The following is a 22,428-nucleotide window of genomic DNA, read 5'->3' on the forward strand; positions in this document are numbered from 1 at the left end:
TAAAATAATATTTATTATTTGAATGTACTGAAAATGAATTAAATCTAAATAGGTTCTAAAGAATAAAGTGATACATGGCATGAATTTATCAAATTATTTTAAAAGGAAATAATGCACTTGGACAAAAATATGTACGTCATATCTTTGACCCATATATAAAGTGTAGAATATGGCCATTTCCATTCAAAAATCTGGGATCAGAATGGCTTTTTTAAAAGAAATTAACAATAATATTAATAAATATTCTTATTAAATAATAATATAAGTAGATAAAATAACTTTTTTGTAAAAAATAAATTAATTGAAATTAATATACATACAAATAGTATGTATATGTATATATATGTGTATGTATGTATGTATGTATGTATGTATGTATGTATGTATGTATGTATGTATGTATGTATGTATGTATGTATGTATGTATGTATGTATGTATGTATGCATGCATGCATGTATGTATGTATGTATGTATGTATGTATGTATGTATGTATGTATGCATGCATGCATATATATATATACTATGTGTATGTATATTATTAATTTCAATTACTTTACTTTTGATTTTATTTACTTTCTATTCAACAAAGAATCCTGAAAAATGTATCATGATTTTCCACAAAAATAATAAGAGCACATATATTGATAATTGATAAGAAAAGTTACATGAGAGTTATCGGTTTACAGATATTGCCATTATCTGAGGAAATGGACACACGATGACTGTATACATATAAAAATTTGGGGAGGAACAATAAACTTGAGATAGAAACAGCTAGCCAAGATGTTTTCCCTTGTCTGAAGATCTTTTAACAAATAACCAGACAGAGACCAATGTGGAATGCTTGTAACTTAAACCTCAGCCCTGATTTCATCATGATGGATAATCTGACCACAGCCAAAAGCCTAATTAACACATTCCCGTCAACCATGAGTGATCATGGCCTTCAGCAGGACTGCATTTACCAGAAAACCCTCACCTGCACAGAGCCAAAGTCGACATTCTCATAGTGGAAGTGGGCACATTCTGCCAGCCTGGGAAAATGGCCTTTGGTGAGGGACAGTCTGCAAAACAAAAAGAGCTCATCAGTATTCTCCTCTGTAGGTCTGAAGGTGACAAAACAGAAGATTAATTCTATTGAAACCTTCTCTTTTAACATATAAACACCTACTTTTTGACGTGCTTGACCTTCATGCTGGCCGTACTGACACATGAGCGCAGAGAAGACTCTGCAGGCAGTTCATGGACCATCGTCGCTCCTCGAGCCTGCATATACAAACACACACACACACACACACAAACAAAAGATTACACAGCACTCTAAACGCTTCAAGCGTGACATACAGAAATCCAGTACACAGACGCACCATAACAGCAATGGCGTCCTCCCAGCCTGCAGTCTCTGCTGGCTGCAAGCTCCTATCTTCCTCCCCCTCATCCTCCTCTGGGTGGGGCCTTAAAGAAAAGAGAATCAGAGAGGGGTATGTTGAAATAAGCTTATGCTACGACATACATACATACCTCTGCATAGCATCACTCGGCACAAAGCAATAACACCCATGCAATTCCTGAACTAGGATTGTCTTAAAGGACTAGTTCACCCCAAAACGACAAATTTGTATTGATCTTCTGTAGAACATAAAATATGTTTTGTAAAATGCTCATGCGGCCCTTTTCCAATGCATGAAATCATTTAGTGATCAGAGGTTGTCAACTCCAAAAAGCTCCTTAAAAACCATCCATATGGCTAGTACACTATATTCCAGGTCTTCTGAATCCACACAAGAGCGTTGAATGAGGAACAGACCAAAACTTACATGCTGGAATACTGTAACAACTTTTCCACCGATTTGCACAAAGTCATAGCATTCTGCAGATTTAGCAGAAAATCGCATAGTGTATTATGGGAACGAACGAAGTCATTAGTGTATCCCAGGCTTAAATTGGCACAACAACATGTCACAGCACAAAAAGCTATCGTATGACTTAAGAAGAATTGGAATATAACTCAAAGCATATTGACTATATGGTAACACTTTAGTTTAGGGTCCAGTTCATACTATTAACTACTTGCTTATTAGCATGTATTTTACTTGGATATTGGCTGTTTATTACTACTTATAAAGCATATATTAATGCCTTATTCTGCATCACCATATTCTACATCCCTTAATCCCCAATACCTCAACTTAACAACCTTACCTTACTAAATATTAAAATGTTTTTTACTAAGATGCTTTTCAAAAGAACATTTAATATTCGATGGAAGGAACAACATAAATTTTCTTATATTATACATTGCACATCACCTCATTTCTCAGAGTCTGAAAACGGCCAATTCAAAGAGTCAGTCTCTCTAAACCCCTCCTTTCTGAGAGCCTGCTCTACTCTGATTGGTCAGATGGCCCAGTCTGCTGTGATTGGTCTACTGCTTACTGCGCGTGTCGGAAACGAAGCGGCCATTACCATATCTGAATTTCTGCTCCGGAGGCTTCCTCAGCACTTGATACACAGTGATACGAACAGTACCGATGCTGTCGGTTTTACCGCATCAATCAGAATCCTCATCCTTTGGAAGTGCATCAAAGTGGATTTGCTTTGGCAGCGGTGAAAACGGCATCTTCTCAACATGTCGGCAACATAAACCAAACTCTTCCAGGCCTCAGCTACAACTACAGTGTTTGAGCACGGGTCAAAATAGCCAATGAAGACCATAGGCTGGAGTTATGCAAATTTGTATGAGGAAGTGAGACTGGAATTACTGAGGACTCATTTCAGGTAGGTCAGAACCACTTTTTTCTTTTGGGGAGACAAAAACTCTATTCATCGTGCACTTTTACAAACCGCTATATTACACACTACATAATAGGTAATATTTGAATAACAGGGGCACTTTATGTAGACGTAAACCCAGGTCCCCACAAGCCAACGGCTCCTACAGTTCAGGTCAGATTCTTTGGCCCCCATGGTAAATATGATCAAAGATGGCTGTAAAAATAAATCTGCATTGTTTATCCTCTTGATCTTTCATGAAAAACATTTGCAAAAATCTAACCTTTCACTAGATGGGGGGGGGGGGGGGGGGTGTCATAAATCACATTATGAAATAAATGTTTTAAAAATGTTTCCAAAACACATTGGCCACAAATATTTGAACTCCTAGAATTTTTTTATATTGCCATTAATATTTACATTTTAGCACACCAGGGTGACTAGGAACATGAAATTGTCCAGATGACTTATTTTTTCACAGGAGTATGAGGAAACAAAGGCCAAAATCCCGTAATCATTCATCACAATGAGTAAAACCACAGAATATAGTTCTGATGTGCAGCAAAAGATTGTTGAGCTTCCCAAAATAAAAAGTGGCTGTAAGAAAACAGCTAAAGCATTGAAAATCCCCATTTCCATTATCAGGGCAATCGGATCAGAAGAAGTTTCAATCAACTGAAGATGTTATGAATCTTCCTGGAAGAGGACGTGTGTCTATCGTCCTAACGCACGGCGAGGAGGAGAGTTTGAGTGGACAAAGACTCTCCAAGGACCACAGATGGAGAATTGCAGAGATTAGTTGAGTCTCGGGGTCAGAAAGCCTAAAAAAATAAAATAAATTAAAAAAAACACACAAGTTGTTTGCGAGAGTTTCAAGAAAAATCCTCCTCACTCATCCAAAAACAAACTCCAGTATATTCAGTTGTCAGACACGACTGGAACTTCAAAAGGGAGCTGGTTCTGTGGTCAGATGAAACAAAAACAAAAAAAGAGGTTTTTGGCAGAAAACACACCAGATGAGTTTGGTGCAAACAGGGATCAAAAGTACCCCATGCCCACGGTTAAATGTACCGCTAGATCTTTAATGTTGTGGGTCTATTTTTTGTTGGAGGTCCTGAACATCTTGTTCAGATACATGGTATCACGGATTCTAGCAAATACCAACAGATACAAAAAATCTTCTACTGGAAAATCTTATAATGGGCCGTGGTTGGATCTTCTATCAGGACAATGACATCAAAATCAACACAAAAATGTGTTACTGAGCACAAAATGAAGCTTCTGCCAGTCCCCTGACCTGAACCCTATAGAAAATGAGTGGGGTGAACTGAAGAGAAGAGCTGGGAATCTGAAGGATCTGGAGAGATTCTGTATGAAGGAATGGCCTCGGATCTCTGGTCTCTTAACTCATCAGGCATTATAGGAGAAAACCCAGAGCTGTTATCTTGGCAAAAGGAGGTTGCAATAATTCGGTGCCAATAATTGTGGCCAACGTGAACTAGAGAAAAAACATTTCATAATGAGATTTTCCCCCCACTTTTCATTTTTTTACTTCAATGAAAAGTTAGATTTATGCGATTTTTTTGAATGAAAGATCAAAAATGCAGATTTATTTTTACAGCCATGTTTGATCATATTTACCAGCGGTGCCAATAATTCTGACCACAACTATACAAGTCCCAAACATGTGCACAGTCCACTCGTTGGATATGTTCCTTCTGACTCAAATCCTTTCTTCACAGTTTGGCTGCCTAATCAATCAGGACATGCAAGCAATAAACTAACAAAGTTGAGAGGCACCACTCATTACACTGAACTCATGACCTCCGGGTGAGGAAATAACCAAACAACGAGCTACAATCTGACCAAGGCCAAGCTGTGTCAATAACACAAGAGTAAAGCTGCTAAACAAACACATGCCGATCCTAATGTGCTTTCAATGTGTCCATAAGGATCTTAGGTATCGGAAAATTACAAAATCAGATTTGAAAATGGGGACCTTATATAAATGTCCTTGTTTGGGGTGTGTAGCAGTTAAACCACTCTAGCGATCAATCAGATTACGCAAAAACCTATTATGTGAGAGAATAACAGTTTATAATCCAATCATGATGAATTATACTCAAAAGTTTGATTAATTTCACATCTACACTTCATGAAATGATCCACCCATTTCAGATCATCTCCAGAGCATTACCCAGTTCACCCTGCAGCTGAGAACATGGCCAAGAGGGTCGAAACAAGGAGACATTATAGAAGATCAGATCGGCGGTGGTAAAAATGACACTATTGTATGTTTTGCGACTCACAAGGATATCGCTTCAATCAGTCAGTCAGTCAGTCACAAATGAATCCACCCTAAGTAACAAAGAACAGGGCTTGAAATATGATGCACTCCAGGGGTAAGGAAAGGTGAGCTGGAACAGCTTTAAGGATTGGGAAAGCCTTTAGAATGGGAATAAAAGGCTGGAGTTTAGGCGATTCATTCAGTAGACAAAAGACGGAGTCAGTGATTTTGTTCCAGAACATCCCACACTCCCCCTTCCTCCTCCAGATTAGACCATCGTGAGATTGAATGATAAAAATGCCTGAGCCCCTTCATGAAAGAAAGAGGCAAAAGTTTACAGCCATTTTAAAGTCACAGGTGCAACATAACGGCAGGATAGTGAGTTTCAAATAATAAATTACGAGTCAACACTGCAAAAAATATTATTTTCTCATCTTTTCCAATACAAATATCTAAGTTTTAAGCCGAAACTCACTTCATTTTAATTATTTTATTTAATATATGTAATTTTGCTTCTCAAGAACACTTTATTTTAAGGTGACGTAGTTACACGTTACTACATGTAATTACTATTGTAAAAACAGTGAGTTATGCATAATTAAATTACAAGTAACTAAACCCAAAACCAAACCCTAACCCTATAATAGTTCATATAGTTCAATAATATTACTCAGTAATTATTTGAGTAAGTACAATGTAAAAGGGATAGTTCAGTCAAATATGAAAATTAGCCCATGACTTACTCACCCTCCAGTCATCCTAGGTGTATATGACTTTCTTCTTTCAGACGAATAAAATCTGAGTTATATTAATAAAGTCCGGGCTCTTCCAAGCTTTATAATGGCAGTGAATTGTTGCCTCGTTTTTGAAGTTCATAAAAGTGCATCTATCCATCATGAAACTGCTCCACATGGCTCCGGGGGGGTTAAAGCTACACTGTGTGATAATTTCCCCATCTAGCGGACAGCGGTGAAAAGGTATATGACCATCCAGTGAATATTAGTTTCTGTTCCTCTCAATTCCGATTTCGTTTTAACTCCTACGGTGGCCGATTTAGTCCAAGATTAACATGGCTTCCAGTTCGACCTCGTCCACATTCGACACGGTGCCATCGAGTGTTAAAACGCGAAAGGCGAAGCTTGAATTTACGGGCATGTCCCTCTTTGGCTAATGTACTTTCAAGATGGAGGGGCAACATGGCGACCCGCATTCGAACCCCACCCGTATGTATTTTCAATGGCATATTATAAACTTACGAGAATACTTTATTACTTGAAAGAAGTAAATATACATTAATGAGCACATATATTTTTGAAATAACTAAGTGTTTTTAGCTAGGAATAAACTAAAAAAGTTACAGTGTAGCTTTAATAAAGGCCTTCTGAAGGGAAGTAGCACGTTTGTGTAAGAAAAATATCCATATTTTAAACTTCATAGACTAAAATAACTAACTTCCGGCGGTTCACTGTACGCATCGATTTACGGCGAAAGAGTAACCCTTGGCATTGACCCTTTGACGCATATTGACGAACGCAGAAGCGCAGAGGATAGAGCAAAACAAAACACTGGTCATGAATTTTTAAAGAGAAATGCCAGAGGATTTCGATATAAGAGAGGAGGGGCTTGAGTTTGTTGCCCAGCCCTATCCACGAGATGCGTCAAAGCTTGCGATGCTTCTATACATCACGTCAGGGTGATACTCTTTTGCTGTAAGTCGAAAAGTGTACAGCTTTCCGCCGGAAGCTAGTTATTTTAGTCTATAAAGTTTTAAATATGGATATTTTTCTTACACAAACGCATCACTTCGCTTCAGAAGGCCTTTATTAAGCCCCCGGAGCCGTGTGGAGAAGTTGAAAAGATGCACTTTTATGGAGTTCAAAAATGAAACAACAATTCACTGCCATTATAAAGCTTGGAAGAGCCTGGACTTTTTTAACCCTCTGGTGCTCTTCGTTTAGGGGTTGCATTGGTTGTCTTCCTGGTTATAAGTGACCGGACACCTAAAAATGAAACTTCCTCCACCCCAGTAAAATCAATGCAATGTATTTTTCTTCAATAATATTTTTTCTTTTAAATTTTGTATTTTGAGATGATTTGATGGTATTTTTTTATATTTATGCAATAATTATGGTCTCTTTTTGCCATTGAAAATGATAAAAAATTAAATAAAAATGAATTATTGCAGTATTTCAGGTTAAAATAGAGACTAGGCCTTCAAAATCATTTTTTGAAGGCAGATTAGCGCCCTCTTTTGGAATTATTTAAGAAATCAACCATGGGTGTAATCACTAGAGGTCTCTATGGAGAGGCTTGAGAATTCCCTAGTTCTGTTTTGAACACATTTAATAATTTTTTTTTTTTTGATGGATTTGAATATACATTTTTTAAAAATCTCAAAGACTATTTATTATAAAGTTTTAGATTTTTTAGTTGTTGTTAGAAATATAGATTTTTTTTTCTGTGAATTTGCGTTTTTGCAGATTTCCCATTCATTTCCTATGGTGTCATTTTTGACCGAAGAGCACAAGTGGGAGTATTTTTTTTACGACCACTTAGCATGCTCGAATCATGCCCTCAATTTTTTGTGTGTTTACATACCTAATGCTAGAAAAGTCACCAAGTTTCATATCATTCTGATGAAGCTGTGATTTAAAAAAATTCCAAATGTGGTTCATAGGTTCAGTTTTTCATAGGTGTGTGTGTGTGTGTGTGTGTGTGTGTGTGTGTGTGTGTGTGTGTGTGTGTGTGTGTGTGTGTGTATATATGAGTGGATGTGTCAATATCACACTCTTGATGTTTTAGAGTGTCACCCCTTTACTGCTGTGTACTTTTTTTCCAGCATTGTGGCCGATTTGTAGATTGTACACACACAAATTATGTGAATTTTTGTGTTTTTGCAGATTTCCCATTCATTTTCTATGGGGGTCGTTTTTGACCAAAGAGCACAAGTAGGAGTAATATTTTACGACCACTTAGCATGCTTGAATCATGCCCTCAATTTTTTTTTGTGTTTACATACCTAATGCTAGAAAAGTCACCAAGTTTCATATTTTTCCGATGAAGCTGTGATTTCAAAAAATTAAAAATGTGGTTCATAGGCTCAGTTTTTCATAGGTGTGTGTGTGTGTGTGTGTGTGTATAAGTGTGCGTGTGTGGATGTGTCAATATCACACTCTTGATGTTTTAGAGTGTCACCCCTTTACTGCCGTGTACTTTTTTTCAGCATTGTGGCCGATTTATAGATTGTACACACAAATATTCTGTGAATTTTTGTGTTTTTGCCGATTTCCCATTCATTTCCTATGGTCGGTCATTTATGACCGAAGACAATGAACGCTACTTTTTTTTTTTTACGACCAATTAGCATACTCGAAACATGACCCCAATTTCTTTGTGTGTTTAAATACCTACTGCAAGAAAAGTCACCAATTTTCATATCATTCCGATGAAGCTGTGATTTTTTAAATTTCAAAACAGAACATTTTCCGATCAGAAATGACCGAAGAGCACCAGAGGGTTAATATAATATAACTCTGATTGTATTCGTCTGAAAGAAGAAAGTCATTTACACCTAGGATGGCTTGAGGGGGAGTAAATCATGGGCTAATTTTCATTTTTGGATGAACTAACCTTTTAAAATAAAGTGCAAAGATTCAAGAACTTTTAGATATTTTTAAAACAAGACCTTTTTTTAGCAGTGAATGTATTATGAATTATGAGAATGTCCATGATAGTGATAATTTAGTCAGCTAATTTGTTTTTTTGTGTCTTAGTTCCGGTGTCAAATATCTTTGTTAGTTATTATCATATTTAGTCAACCTTAACCTGTTTTTTGTTAGTCAAGTTTTAGTTGACTAAAAGTCTGGGCATTTTAGTGTCATTTTAGTCAAGGAAAACTGTTGACATTTTAGACAAAGTCATATTTAGCCATGCTGCCCAATAATGGCTAACTTAATCATGAATATTTTGCTCAAAATTATAATTGCAATAATTAATTATGACTGTTGTCATTTGAGAAAACACATGATGCGGTGAAACCATTAAGTTAAAATTAATTTAATACATGTATTGTCCACATTTTAATCATTATTATTTATTTAAATTTAAAACATTTAGATGTTTTGACTTTTATGAATGTTTCTATGTAGTTTCCTGTTTTATGTATTTTTCTGCAAGTTAGTTGCATCACATGATTTTGATCTAGTGTGATACATTTGAATATTAATAAGCAGGTTTGTTCATTTCAATAAAGATTAACTACTACATAATGTTACGTTTTTTCTTTCAAGAATGTAATGTTTTAATCAGACTTTATTACATGATATTATAAATAAAGTAATAGTTAGTATAAAGAAAGCGTCATTGACTATTACATGAAACCATGCCTGGTGCTCGGGGAGGAACAAACGTTCATTGATGACTGTCCTTGCTATCATCTCTGTAGGGCACCAGTTGCACACAAATCACCACTATAATTTACTCCTCGGGGGACAAATTCACATCTGCTGCATGCGGTGCTGCTGAAAAATGCTGTCTCAGAAACAGAATAAGGTGACCAGTCACATGGCACATAAAATGCCCATGTGTGCAAAAACCAGTACATGCACTGCACCTGATTATGCAGTGATTCAGCCAATTGTGAAGAAAATGCCTCATCTAACCTTGCAAGAGAGACACACACACACACACACACACGCAGACATGCTATAAGGCACAACTAACCATAATCGAGCAGCTTCCAAAGCACATTGAGAAGAGAAGCATGCATGCTGATACTCACCCTTCACAGGGATCATGACTGCATGCGTCTCTCAGAGGTCTTGGAGCTCTGCCGTGTGTCGCTGCTGCAGTCCCACTGCACGCCTCCATGATACTGAGTCACTGCAACAGCTGCCCGTCTGTGAGGGGAGGGAGGAGACCGGACTTTAAGATAAACCTCCAACCTTGGCAAGGATGAAGGCCTGTGGCATGCACATGTGTGTTATGCATGTGCATGGTGGATTTATTGACTTACTTTTTACTGCCATACCAGCATCAAAAGCTATATTCATCGCCAGTGTTGGGGAGTAACTAGTTACATCCCTTACGAAAAACCAAAATATATTGCAGTATATTGGAAAATATAATGTAATACATAAGGCGATATATTCCCATATATGGGATTTAATATTCATATTTTCCAATATATTGCAATATATTGAAAGCGGCAATCATTTGTATATGTTGCAATATACTGCAATATATTACATATATTTATATATGTACCATCAATATATTAACAATATATTATAATATATTTCAAGTAATATATTGGTAAATATATTTTCCTTTCGTAAGGGATGTAACGGAGTTACATAATTTAGTTTAAAAATAAATGTAACTGTAATCCATTAGTTACTGAGAAACAAAATTGTAAATTACAGTTAAATACAGTTATTTAAATGTTATCACTTAAATCTGAATATTTTCTGTGAAAAGCTAGGATATATTTTGAATAATATTCATTTGTTACTTTGCCTGTTTTTGATGTGCACGACGTCTCCTGCTATTTAAAGGCATTTAGTAAAGCGATGCTATTCTGATGCTTTTGATTGGTTCTCGTTTGAATTTGCAGCATCTGCCAATAACATCAATCCACATTACCTTAGGCTACAACCTGTCAGAGTTCACCATGGCAAGTGATAAAAATGCGTTCCGGTGTTGGACATTTAAAAATCATTTCATCCAGGAATTAGAAAAGAGCGCAAATATAACAGTTCATTGAAAATATGTTTTTGTCCAACTATTAAAATGCTTTTGACATCGAAGGTAACCTGAGGAAGCATCTCCTCCTAAGATGAATGTTATCCTGAAGCGCCACCTAGTGGACAAATCTCTCTATTAGTTTGCCCCGTTTTGACATGCAAAATAGAGCTATATAACTACTAACATACAACGATTGGTCATTGAGTCTAAACAATATTTTAGGTGGAATGTAACTATTAAAAACTAGTGATGTGTTGTTCATGAACGATTCGTTCATTTTGAACGAATCTTTAATATGACTCGGAACTACCGAGTTGTCTCAGAGAGTGATTCGTTCATTTTGTGTTGACCGCGCATACGCATTACGCTGAATCTGTACTGGAAAAAATGATTAGTTCATCTTTCAAGTCTCGAGTTCGGGTTTGAGTCTTTCATTCTTCCTGTCAGTCCCATAGAGTCTATGCTGTCAGTAGCGGAAACAGAAAAGATTAGTTCTTACGAGTCTTTCGGTTTTGACGTTTGAGTCATTCGTATTGAACACTAGTTCACAACCTTTTTACTAACAAGCACGTAGTTATTTTTTTGTTTTATTTTTATTTTTTTATATATATAATTCTCAGTTAATATCAGACATATACAAATATGGGAAATATATTGACTATTGAAATTGAAATTCAAGTCAATTAGACTATTACTCGTTTTGAATCAACTGTATTTTATTTTTCTCTATTGAGTTATATCTTTTTTTTGTCCTTGTGTTATTATTAATGAATAAAAAACAGTTTAAAAATGTTACCTAAAACTTTGTAACATAGCTTATAGGCCTATAGCACCTATACAAAAACATATTACACACACACACACACACACACATATAAAATGTATGTATGTATGTATGTATGTGTGTGTGTGTGTGTGTGCTATATGATTCAAAATGAGTAATAGTCTAATTGACTTGAATTTGTGATGTTAGACTTTAAAAGTCAATATATTTCCCATATTTGTTTATGTCTGATATTAACTGAGAATTATAACGTAAGGCGCAGACATTTCAAAATAAGAGTCAATGTGTATTTCGAGCTTGTTTGTTATTAAAAGTCACGCATTATATATTCGTTTTTGGTTACACAATAAACTGTATTTAATTTCATTCCCATTTAATTCATAGTCAGGAGGAAAGACCAGTATTTGACACATATTCAATAAAGTATCAGGGTTATAATAGTTAACTAAAACCATAAAAAAAAAAGTAATTACTTGAAATTAAATAAATGTTAACTGAAATAAAATAAAAAAACACTTATTCGAAGCTTTAGCTTAACCTGATATGGCCTACTAACTAAAACAGAAATACAAAGTTATAAAAACGATATAGATGTTTTTAAAAAACATTCAAAAAAGTGAATTGAGCTCTATTTCGTGTATTTTTGATGTCAAAAACAAAATGATGTCAAAATGTCAGTTCAAGTGACAGTCGGTTATGTAATGCTTAAATGATTAATGTATTACAATTTAACTAAACTCATTAGATTTTAGGAGACTAAATCTACTGTAGATTTAGTCGATTAAAACTAGACTAAAACTAAAAACTATTTAGGTGACTAAAATATGACTAAAACTAAATGGCATTTTAGTCAAAAGACTATGACCAAAACTAAATCAAAATTTGCTGTCAAAATTAACACTGGGTTGCAGTGAGAATGAAACTAGAATCAATTCTTACTTCGGTTAGTGAGAAATCAATATTAGGCCTTATATGGTATAATGTTTTCCCTTCACATCATCATGTTTTTACCAAAGTATAATGATCAATAATTGTGTTTTCTCTTGTAAGTAATGTTACAGGTAGTTACTATATTAATAATTATAAATTATATGCAACTAACCCTATACCAATCCCTAACCCTATTAAGTACATGCAGTTCGCCCAGAAATTAAAATTCTGTCATAATTTACTCACCCTCATGTTGTTAAACTGTATAAAAGTGTCTTTGTTCTGCTGAACACAAATGAACATGTTTGTAACTAAGCAGATCTCGCCCCCCCATTGACTACCATAGTATTTTGGGGGGGATTGGGGAGATCTGCTTGGTTACAAAAGTTCTTCCAAATATTTTCCTTTGTGTACAGCAGAACAAAGAAATGTATACAGGTTTGGAACAACTTGAGGGTGAGTGAATGATGACAGAATTTTCATTTCTGGTAAACTATCCCTTTAATATTACTCAGTACTTTAATACTTTGTGTAACCTCCCTTTGCCAAGAGAACAGCTTTTAATCTTCTCCCATAATGTATAATAAGGCTGGTGAACATATGGCAAGATTCAGAAGTCCATGATTGTGGACTCTTTTCTTCAGCTCATCAAAAAATTAAATAATAATAATATAATTGGGATTGGGTCAGGGGACTGCCATGTCCATGTCAAAACCTTGTCAGTGAACTAATCTAATTATTTTGAGATTTGCTTCGGATCATTGTCATGCTGGAAGACCCAACCACGGCCCAGTTTAAGCTTCCTGACAGGGTCAGTCCGCTGGTACGTGATGCCGTTTATAATATCATGTATCCTAACAAGTTGTACAGGATCTTTGGAAGAAAAAGCCCACAGCATTAAAAATCCACCAACTATACTTCACAGTGGAGAACGAGTTTCGGTCAATGGCAATGCTTTATTTTGGTCTCATCTGACCATAAAACCCAGTCCCACAGAAAGTTCCAGTAATGCCTGGCTGCATAGGATGTTTTTTTGATGTCACCAAAGGCTTTTTTATTGCAACCTTCCCAGACAAGTTGTGCTGATATACTGTAGGTGAGGTCTGATCATAGTATTAGAGACTTTCTGACCCCAAGACCCAACTAGCATCTGCAATACTTCAGCTTTTTTGCCAACTCAAACCCTATTGCTCAGTGCATGTGGGGCCAATATAGACACATGTCCTAGATTGTTACCATCTCCAGTTGATTTTTACTTTTTAATTATTGCCCAGATAGTGGAAATGAGTATTCCAACAATGAAACTATTGTGGTGACCCACAAGTTAAACAGAGAGACATTCACCCACAGACTGTACCTTTAAGGGAGCGGGGTTTCCAGTTAAGCGCTTCCGGGTTAACGTTGTGTGACTGTTGTTTACATTTCGCTGTACAGTAATGTAAATTACTGAAGTGGATAGTAAAGCTGACTCGACGCATCTCTGTCTCCCGTCTCCTCACTTATAACACTCCACATTGGTGACCCCGACGTGATTTGAATTATGTCACACAACGGCGGTGGTGAAAATGATGCGGCCGCGGTGCCGGCCGCTGTTAGCGGCGCGGCTAATGTCGGCGCGATCTACGCTGCCACCATCAAGTTGCCGGACTTTTGGCAGAACAATCCACGGCAGTCGTTTCAGCACATTGAGGCTCAGTTTCAGTTGAGAGGGATAACACAGAACGTTACAAAGTATTTCCATGTATTAGCGGCTTTGGATGCCTCGGCGACAGCCAGGGCTATGGCGCTATTAGAGGCTCCTCCGGCTGGCGGCAAGTACAACGCGCTTAAAACATTCCTGTTGAACCTCTTTGAGCTGTCAGAGCTGGAGAAAGCAGACCGCCTGCTTTCCCTGAATGGCCTGGGCGATAGCAAGCCATCTGAGTTAATGGAGAGGATGCTGGCTGTGCTGGGTTCGGCGGCAGCTTCCAGCAACCGTGCGCACCGCACCGCACTGGCCAGTTCCCCCCTCCTTTCCTCCAGAGACTACCGGGCGATGGCTGTGGAGGCAGACAGGATTTTCCTCACCAACCGGCAGCAGTTTGTCCATGCGCTGTTGCCTCCCCAACACCAGTCTGCCCCTTTTCCACCCCCGGTGGACGACACGGACACCGCAGCTGCTGTGACAGCCCGCCGACAGCGCGAGGATGGGTGGTGTTACTTCCACTCCAGGTTTGGGGCCAAGGCCAAGCAGTGTCGCCAGCCTTGCAGTTTTGGAGCCCAGGGAAAAGCCAGGGCCGGCTCTCATTAGCAGCTATGGGTGTTGGCTGTGACTGCAAGCTGTTTTCTCATCACTGACGCCTTGTCTGGCCGGCGGCTGCTGGTTGATTCTGGGGCTCAGCGCAGCATCCTGCCAGCGAAGCCTGTGGACACCATGGCTGGCGGCCATGGCCCCCCGATGGATGCCACTAACGGCACACCCATTCGTACTTATGGCACGAGGTATGCGGAAGTGTGTTTCGGCGGGCGGCGTTTTGGCTGGGTTTTCGCCATGGCCGCTGTGTCTACGTCTCTCCTGGGGGCGGATTTCCTCTGCGCTTAGACTGTTGGTGGATGTAATGAACTGCCGCCTGATCGACGCCCTTTCTTTTGCTTCATACCCCTGCACGCTTGTAGGGGCGGGGGCGCTTTGTCTGTCAAACACGCTTGCCACTGGAGACCGGTATCAGCGCCGGCTCTGGCTGAGTTCCCTGACATCACCACGCCCACGTTCTCATCGGTGGTGGCTAAGCATGGCGTGGAGCACTACGTTACCACAGTGGCCCCCCCGGTCTATGCACGTGCACGGCGCCTCGACTCTGCCAAGCTCACGATCGCCAGGGAGGAGTTCGCCACCATGGAGCAACTCGGCATCATGCTACACTCCAACAGCCCGTGGGCTTCCCCCCTACACATGGTGACCAAAGCTGATGGCGGTTGGCCAGCAGTACCCAGTGCCGCATATACAGGACTTCTCCGCCATCAATCCCTGTGGTGATTTCCGTCGCCTGAACAATGCCACCAGCCCCGATCGGTACCCAGTGCCGCATATACAGGACTTCTCCGCCCAACTAGCCGACGCCACCATCTTTTCGAAGGTGGACCTGGTTCGCAGTTACCACCAGGTGCCTGTCCACCCGCAGGATGTCCCCAAGACAGCAGTCATCACACCCTTTGGCCTTTTTGAGTTTCTACGGATGCCTTTTGGCCTCAAGGGGGCAGCGCAGACGTTTCAGCGCCTCATGGACTCTGTGCTGCGGGACATGCCTTTCCTCTTTGTTTATTTGGACGACATTCTCGTGGCCAGCGCGTCCGCCGACGACCACCTGGCGCATCTCCGGCAGTTGTTTGGCCGGCTCAGTGAGCATGGTCTCATCATTAACCCGGCCAAGTGCGAGTTTGGCCGGTCGTCCATCACCTTCCTCGGCCACCACGTCACCCCGCAGGGGGCTGTCCCCCTCCCTGCCAAGGTGGAGGCTGTAGCCAGTTTTCCACGCCCACGCACCGTGAAGTCCCTGCAGGAGTTTCTGGGCATGGTAAATTTCTACAACCGTTTCCTCCCCCATGCGGCCCAACTCATGCGACCCTTGTACGATGCCTTGCAGGGTGGAAAACCGGCGGACGTGTTGGATTGGTCCCCGGAGATGAATGGGGCCCTGGAGGCTGCCAAAACCGCGCTGGCCAACGCTGCTCTGCTGGCGCACCCATCTCCGACCGCCCCAGTTGCTCTTACCACGGACGCCTCTGATTATGCCGTGGGAGCTGTGTGTGAGCAGTGGGTAGGAGGAGCCTGGCAGCCGCTGGCCTTTTTCAGCAGGAAGCTCCGTGACAATGAGAGGAAATACAGCACCTTCGACAGGGAGCTCCTGGGTCTTTTCCTCGCTACCCGTCATTTCCGTTTTCTGTTGGAGGGCCGGCAGTTCACGGCTTTCGTAGACCACAAGGTTGTCCCGTTTCGGAACGACCTCTCTTCGGACCGGGGTCCGCAGTTCACATCAGAGCTTTGGACGGTGGACGCCGAGGTTCTGGGGGTGAAGCTCCACCGTACCACAGCCTACAACCCACAGAGCAACAGACTTTGCGAGCGGTTTCATCGGGACATGAAGGCTGCGCTCAGGGCTAGCCTTACGGACAACAACTGGGTTGACCACCTCCCATGGGTTATGCTGGGCCTTCGCTCCGCCCCCAAGGAAGATCTTCAAGCCTCATCAGCCGAGCTGGTGTACGGCCAGCCCCTGCACGTTCCGGGGGAGTTTCTTCCAGGTGCCACGGCCCCTTGGTCGGTTGCCGCCCATCGTGCTTTGTTGTGGAAATGGGGGGCAGGCCTGAGCGGGTGGCTATAGAAAGTCTCAAGCCTGCTCATGTGGATATTGGCAAACCGCTTCAGCTGGCCCAGCCCCCACGGAGAGGGCGACCTCCAGCAGCAGCCTCGGCCCCTGCCCTCTCCCCTGGCACGGTCCCTGCCCCGCCCCTTTACTGTTAAGCGCAGCCAGTGTGGCCACCTGGTCCGCCCCCCTATACGTTGACTCTTAGGGACTGTTATGAGCTGGACTGTTCTGTTTCGCACTAGTGAATAGGGTTCTTGTTCTATTTGGAGTACCCGTTCGGTATGGGCCTGTTATTATGGGTGAACTCTGGGGGGGGCCTGTGTGGTGACCCACAAGTTAAACAGAGAGACATTCACCCAGAGACTGTACCTTTAAGGGAGCGGGGTTTCGAGTGAAGCGCTTCCGGGTTAACGTTGTGTGACTGTTGTTTACATTTCGCTGTACAGTAATGTAAATTATTGAAGTGGATAGTAAAGCTGACTCGACGCATCTCTGTCTCCCGTCTCCTCACTTATAACACTCCACATTATTATCTTATAGCAATTTCACGACTTATGCAGCTCAAAAACCTTTTGTCACACATCAATACTGTATTCTCAGGTCTTTTCCATATGGGTGACTATAGGAATTTGGCCTGCGAGTCCCTGGTGTATAACTTATAAGTGTTCTGGGTCGGTCACTAAGGTGCACTTAAAAATATACCATATGAATGGGAATATACTTCTAGAGAGTTAGATTTTTACTTGTTAGAATTTGTAAGGGTGCCAATAATTTTGGCACACATATTTTGGACAAAAACTACATTTACATTAATTTATTCTACATTTATATTTTGTGTAAATTAACTCCAATTAAAGGTTAAATTTTTGTGAATAATTTAAAGGGTGCCATTGTGCCAATATTTGCCACTATATATTCATTTTAATAAATAAACACTTACAATTTTTACAAACATTACAATTCTTACAAACATTACAATAACAAAAAAAAAACGTTTAGGCATTTAACGTTTGATAGATATTCTACCATTTTTTTTCCAGCAAAACAGGTTTTAAAAACATCTTTGTACATGTATATAAATATAGTCATACACATAAGCAATGCACTATATTACATTTGAGTTCAAGCTAAAAACAAAAGGCTAAATGGTAGACCTTGAACCTAAACAAATGAAGCTAAAGAAAATCAATAACAAGGAGTGTTTGTGCCATGTTTAGTGATGCATGAACGAGATGAATACGGGATTCACACAAGACTTATATAAGCAAGGTTGCAATACCCTACTCCATCAATAATTCAAGCGTGAAGTATAAACAAAAGGAATGCTGGATATCGAGCCCCACCCACAGTGACAGTTTAACCATCTCAAAGACAGAAACCTTGTGAAGATTGTATGCACAGAATTTTACGGTCTGTTGGATCTGATAGAGTACCGAGATATGAAAAAAAACGACAAAATATTCCTCTCACACTCTGAGCCTACTGTCAAAAGTGCTGACAGGGAGAACCTTTATGTTGACTCAGCAGAATGAACCCTCCCTAACAGGAATGGCAGCTCCATATGTGCATGCAGGCACCTGAGAGGGTTAACTTCACCTTCAGCACAGAAGCACACATTAGCTCCGCTGATTAATCCAAACCTATTCACACGGCCTGTATGGACACTTAAATAATGATCATTTAATTCTTTTGAACAGTGTGCTTGGGTTATTTGAGTATGTGTTGGCATTCAGAATCTCAAAATGATTTTTTGATATACAAAAGAATACAATGGGGTCCAAATGTCTATATTAAAAATCTGGGATTTCAAATCTATTATAGAGTAGATTTTAGGTTAGATAAAATTAGCATAAAAAATATATTAAGATTATAAAAAGCATAGAGGTGACATAATAGTAAAAAAATTAGAAACACGAAGAAAAAAAAAATTATATATAAAATGTACACATGTATGTGTGTGTATATACAGTTATATATATATATATATATATATATATATATATATATATATATATATATATATATATGTGTGTGTGTGTGTGTGTGTGTGTGTGTGTGTGTGCTGTCAAATCGATTAATCGCATGCAAAATAAAAGTTTGTGTTCACATAATGTGTGTACACTGTATAATTATTATGTATATAAACACACACACACACACACACACACACACACACACACACACACACACACACACACACACACACACACACTGTCAAATCGATTAATCTCATCCAAAATAAGTTTGTTCACATATGTACTGTGTATAATTATTAAGTATATAAATACACATACATGCATGTATATATTTAATAAATATTTGCATGTCTATACTGTATATATATATCTTTTGTGTGAACTTTGTAAGGTGTCCTTGAGTGTCATGAAAGGTGCCTATAAATAAAATGAATAATAATAATAATAATAATATAAATAAATAAACATTTTAATAAAATTTTCTTAAATACATGTATGAGTGTATATTCAAATATACATAATTATACACAGTACATACGTGAACAAACTTTTATTTTGGATGCGATTAATCGATTTGACAGCAATAGTGTGTGTGTGTGTGTGTGTGTGTGTGTGTGTGTGTGTGTGTGTGTGTGTGTGTGTGTGTGTGTGTGTGTGTGTGTTAGAATGTATGCATGTATGTATGTATGTATATATATATATATATATATATATATGTGTGTATGTATGCGTGTATGTATGTATGCATGCGTGTATGCATGTATGTATGTATGTGTGTGTATGTATGCATGCGTATGCATGTATGTATGCATAACTGAAGCAAAGCATTTTCACTAGTGGTCACAGACAGACCTTTGGATCCCATTCAAGTTTTCAGTGGGCAGTTGAACATGATTTAATACAACTTGAATATTGGATTGTGAAAGCTGATGTACATTGATGTGGTTGCTAAGCGACAGATTGTCTTCAGGAATCGATCAGTCTTAGATTCTGAACATCTTATTACAGACAGGAAATAATATTCATGCACACGTATGTGTTTACTGTTATTTGACTAAAGGAGGTGAATAAGTGAACCGTACAGTGATGTTGAAATCTTGATTCAGCTGGTAAAATGCGCACTGTTGTCATGGGCAACAGCATGTTACTTCATTGTTGGACTCGTTTTGTGTGTGTCTGTGTTTCGTAACACTGGACCGAACAGTTTTAGGGTGCTTGTCCTCAACCAGGGAAGTGAATAAAATGGAGGTTTTAAATGAATTTACAACGGCGCGGATTAGACTAGCAATGTTTATGTAAGGATACAATATTTAAATCGTAATAATTATTTAATCAAGTACAGATAGAAGATGAAGAAAGATCAGCAACACGAGTCACTCACCTGAGTGTGATTGTTTCAGCGTTACTCCCCCAAATGAAATCCAAGAGTTGTATCCCTCTCTCCTTTAGTGTGAGTGCACGTGAAAAGGGGTCAAACAAAAGCATCCTTCATCGTGTGTGAATGTGGGATCTGTGCGAGAGTGAGTGAATGAGCTCGGTCTCGAGGAAGGACACATGAAAAGTTCTTTCTCACGCACCACCTGATAAACGGAGTGCGTGTGTTTGGGGGCGTGGCCACGAGCAAGGTGGATATCAGTAGGATCCACTTAACTCTTGAGTGTCCTTATTGAGAACATCCACCTGAGATTTGACGAACATTAAAACCTTAAATTCATTCATTTGGTACAATGGATCTAAAGACTTCCCTTAGGGAACACTTTTTGTTTTCTGGCCCTAAAGTGTATTATGATAGGGTGATTTTAGGGTGATTGGGACACTTTTTGTCATTGAGATGACTTGGGGAAAGTGTCCCAATCAACCTGAATTCACCCTACATTTGAATACTGAGGGAATAATATGCCCAAGTAATGATTTTTAGGATACAACTTTAGCCATTTGGTGTTTTAAGAGAAAATTACATACATTTATTCACCCTCATGTCTTTCCAAATCGTATTACTTTCTTTCTTCCATGGAATACAAACAAAAATATTTTGACAAAAAGTCAATTGTAACCAAAATTTTTTGATTATCAACATTCTTCAAAATATCTTTGTTTTGTGTTCAACAGAAGAAAGTTATACGGGTTTGAAACGACCCCAGAGAGCAACATAGTATCTGACCAGATCCAGGCCACATCTGGTACATGTAGATTCTGCACTCTCAGAAAAAAAGTACCACAATTGGTACTTAGCGTACAATTATACCATTGTTTTCCTCTAGCAGGGCCACTGTCATACAGAGTTTGGCTGCAAGCCTGAAAGACATCTATAGAAGTTCTTATTGAGAATTAACAGAAGTTTAAGATGTTGGTTTTATTGAAAATGTTTGGTCGCCATTATGGTGATCGGTGTTTCCTTTTTGTTGGACAGACTCTTTAGTTTTTATGTGAGTTTGTGGTTTTTGTAACAGTGTTCACAAAGCACATCATTTGTTGCAAAGGAAGCCATAGCTAAAAATGATCAGGTCGTAGTTTTCATCATCATAAAGAAACATTAAACTCATCACTGACTAAAACTGGTTATTTGTTGTTAACAGATAATATTCACCAACAATATGTTCTTGCCACAGATCAGACATTCTGAATTTAGATTATTTTTATACTATGGCGGCTTAGTAGGGTTGGAGCTAAACTCTGCAGGACAGCGGCTCTTTAGGACTGAACTTGCCTACCCCTGACTTTAAGATACAAAAATATACCCTTAAGGGTACCACCCCAGTGACAGCCACTTGTAGCTTAAAAGGTACAATTTTGTAAATAAAAAAATGTTGAGAGTGTGAGCGAGTAGCCTCAATTATATATATATATATATATATATATATATATATATATATATATATATATATATATATGGGTCAATGACAATTGATCCGAATTCATTATTTTCCAAAAAAAAGAAATGTAATAAATACATGTCACATATCAAATGGATCTACAGTATTTCCTTTATAAGATACTCTTTTAATTTTTTGGAAATTCAATTGACTTTTTGAGTTGTGGTGTTTCAAAGACCTAAAATGTCAGGTGGTGCGACCAGCAAATTTACATTTAAAAATATCAATTCCCACTGCTATTGCAAAATGAAGTAAGAAATATAAATGTGAACCATTATAATGTATACAAATAATAAAAAAAACATAAAAATTCCTTATAGAAAATTGTGTTCTGAACACATAGAAAAGTGCCCATTTATATGAATTGGACTAAAAGGGCGATATGCATTTTACAATGATTCATATATTGTATATGTGTATTATTTTAAATTAATATATGGTCGCACCACCTGGCATTTTCTGGGTGGTAAAATCAGAAATCTTGTTTATTAATGAATTAATGCTGTCTTAAAAGCTGTAAAAACCAATATGAATCAACACCATACATTTTTTGGACATAAAAATGCATTTTAAAACTCTTTTGCTTAAATTTTTATTTTATCTTACAATAAATTATTATTTTTCTTATTTGTTATTGACCTATATATATATATATATATATATATATATATATATATATATATATATATATATATATATATATATATATATAT

At 38.6% G+C, this 22,428-nt stretch overlaps 1 protein-coding gene across 1 annotated transcript in view; it reads right to left on the reverse strand.

Annotated features, from left to right (window-relative positions):
* arhgap32a (Rho GTPase activating protein 32a) overlaps positions 1-20,450 on the reverse strand; it is a 55,526-nt gene extending 35,076 nt beyond the window's left edge. The window contains exons 1-5 of the mRNA XM_079823846.1: positions 20,224-20,450; positions 9,842-9,959; positions 1,370-1,457; positions 1,174-1,268; positions 982-1,066 (exon numbers count right to left, since the gene is read on the reverse strand). Of these exons, the coding sequence (XP_079679972.1) occupies positions 982-1,066; positions 1,174-1,268; positions 1,370-1,457; positions 9,842-9,930 (357 nt within the window). The 5' untranslated portion in view covers positions 9,931-9,959; positions 20,224-20,450. The remainder of the gene's footprint in view (positions 1-981; positions 1,067-1,173; positions 1,269-1,369; positions 1,458-9,841; positions 9,960-20,223) is intronic.
* Positions 20,451-22,428: the final 1,978 nt, after the last annotated feature.

This window comes from Gobio gobio (genome assembly GCF_949357685.1).
Source record: "Gobio gobio genome assembly, chromosome: 8".
NCBI lineage: Eukaryota > Metazoa > Chordata > Actinopteri > Cypriniformes > Gobionidae > Gobio > Gobio gobio.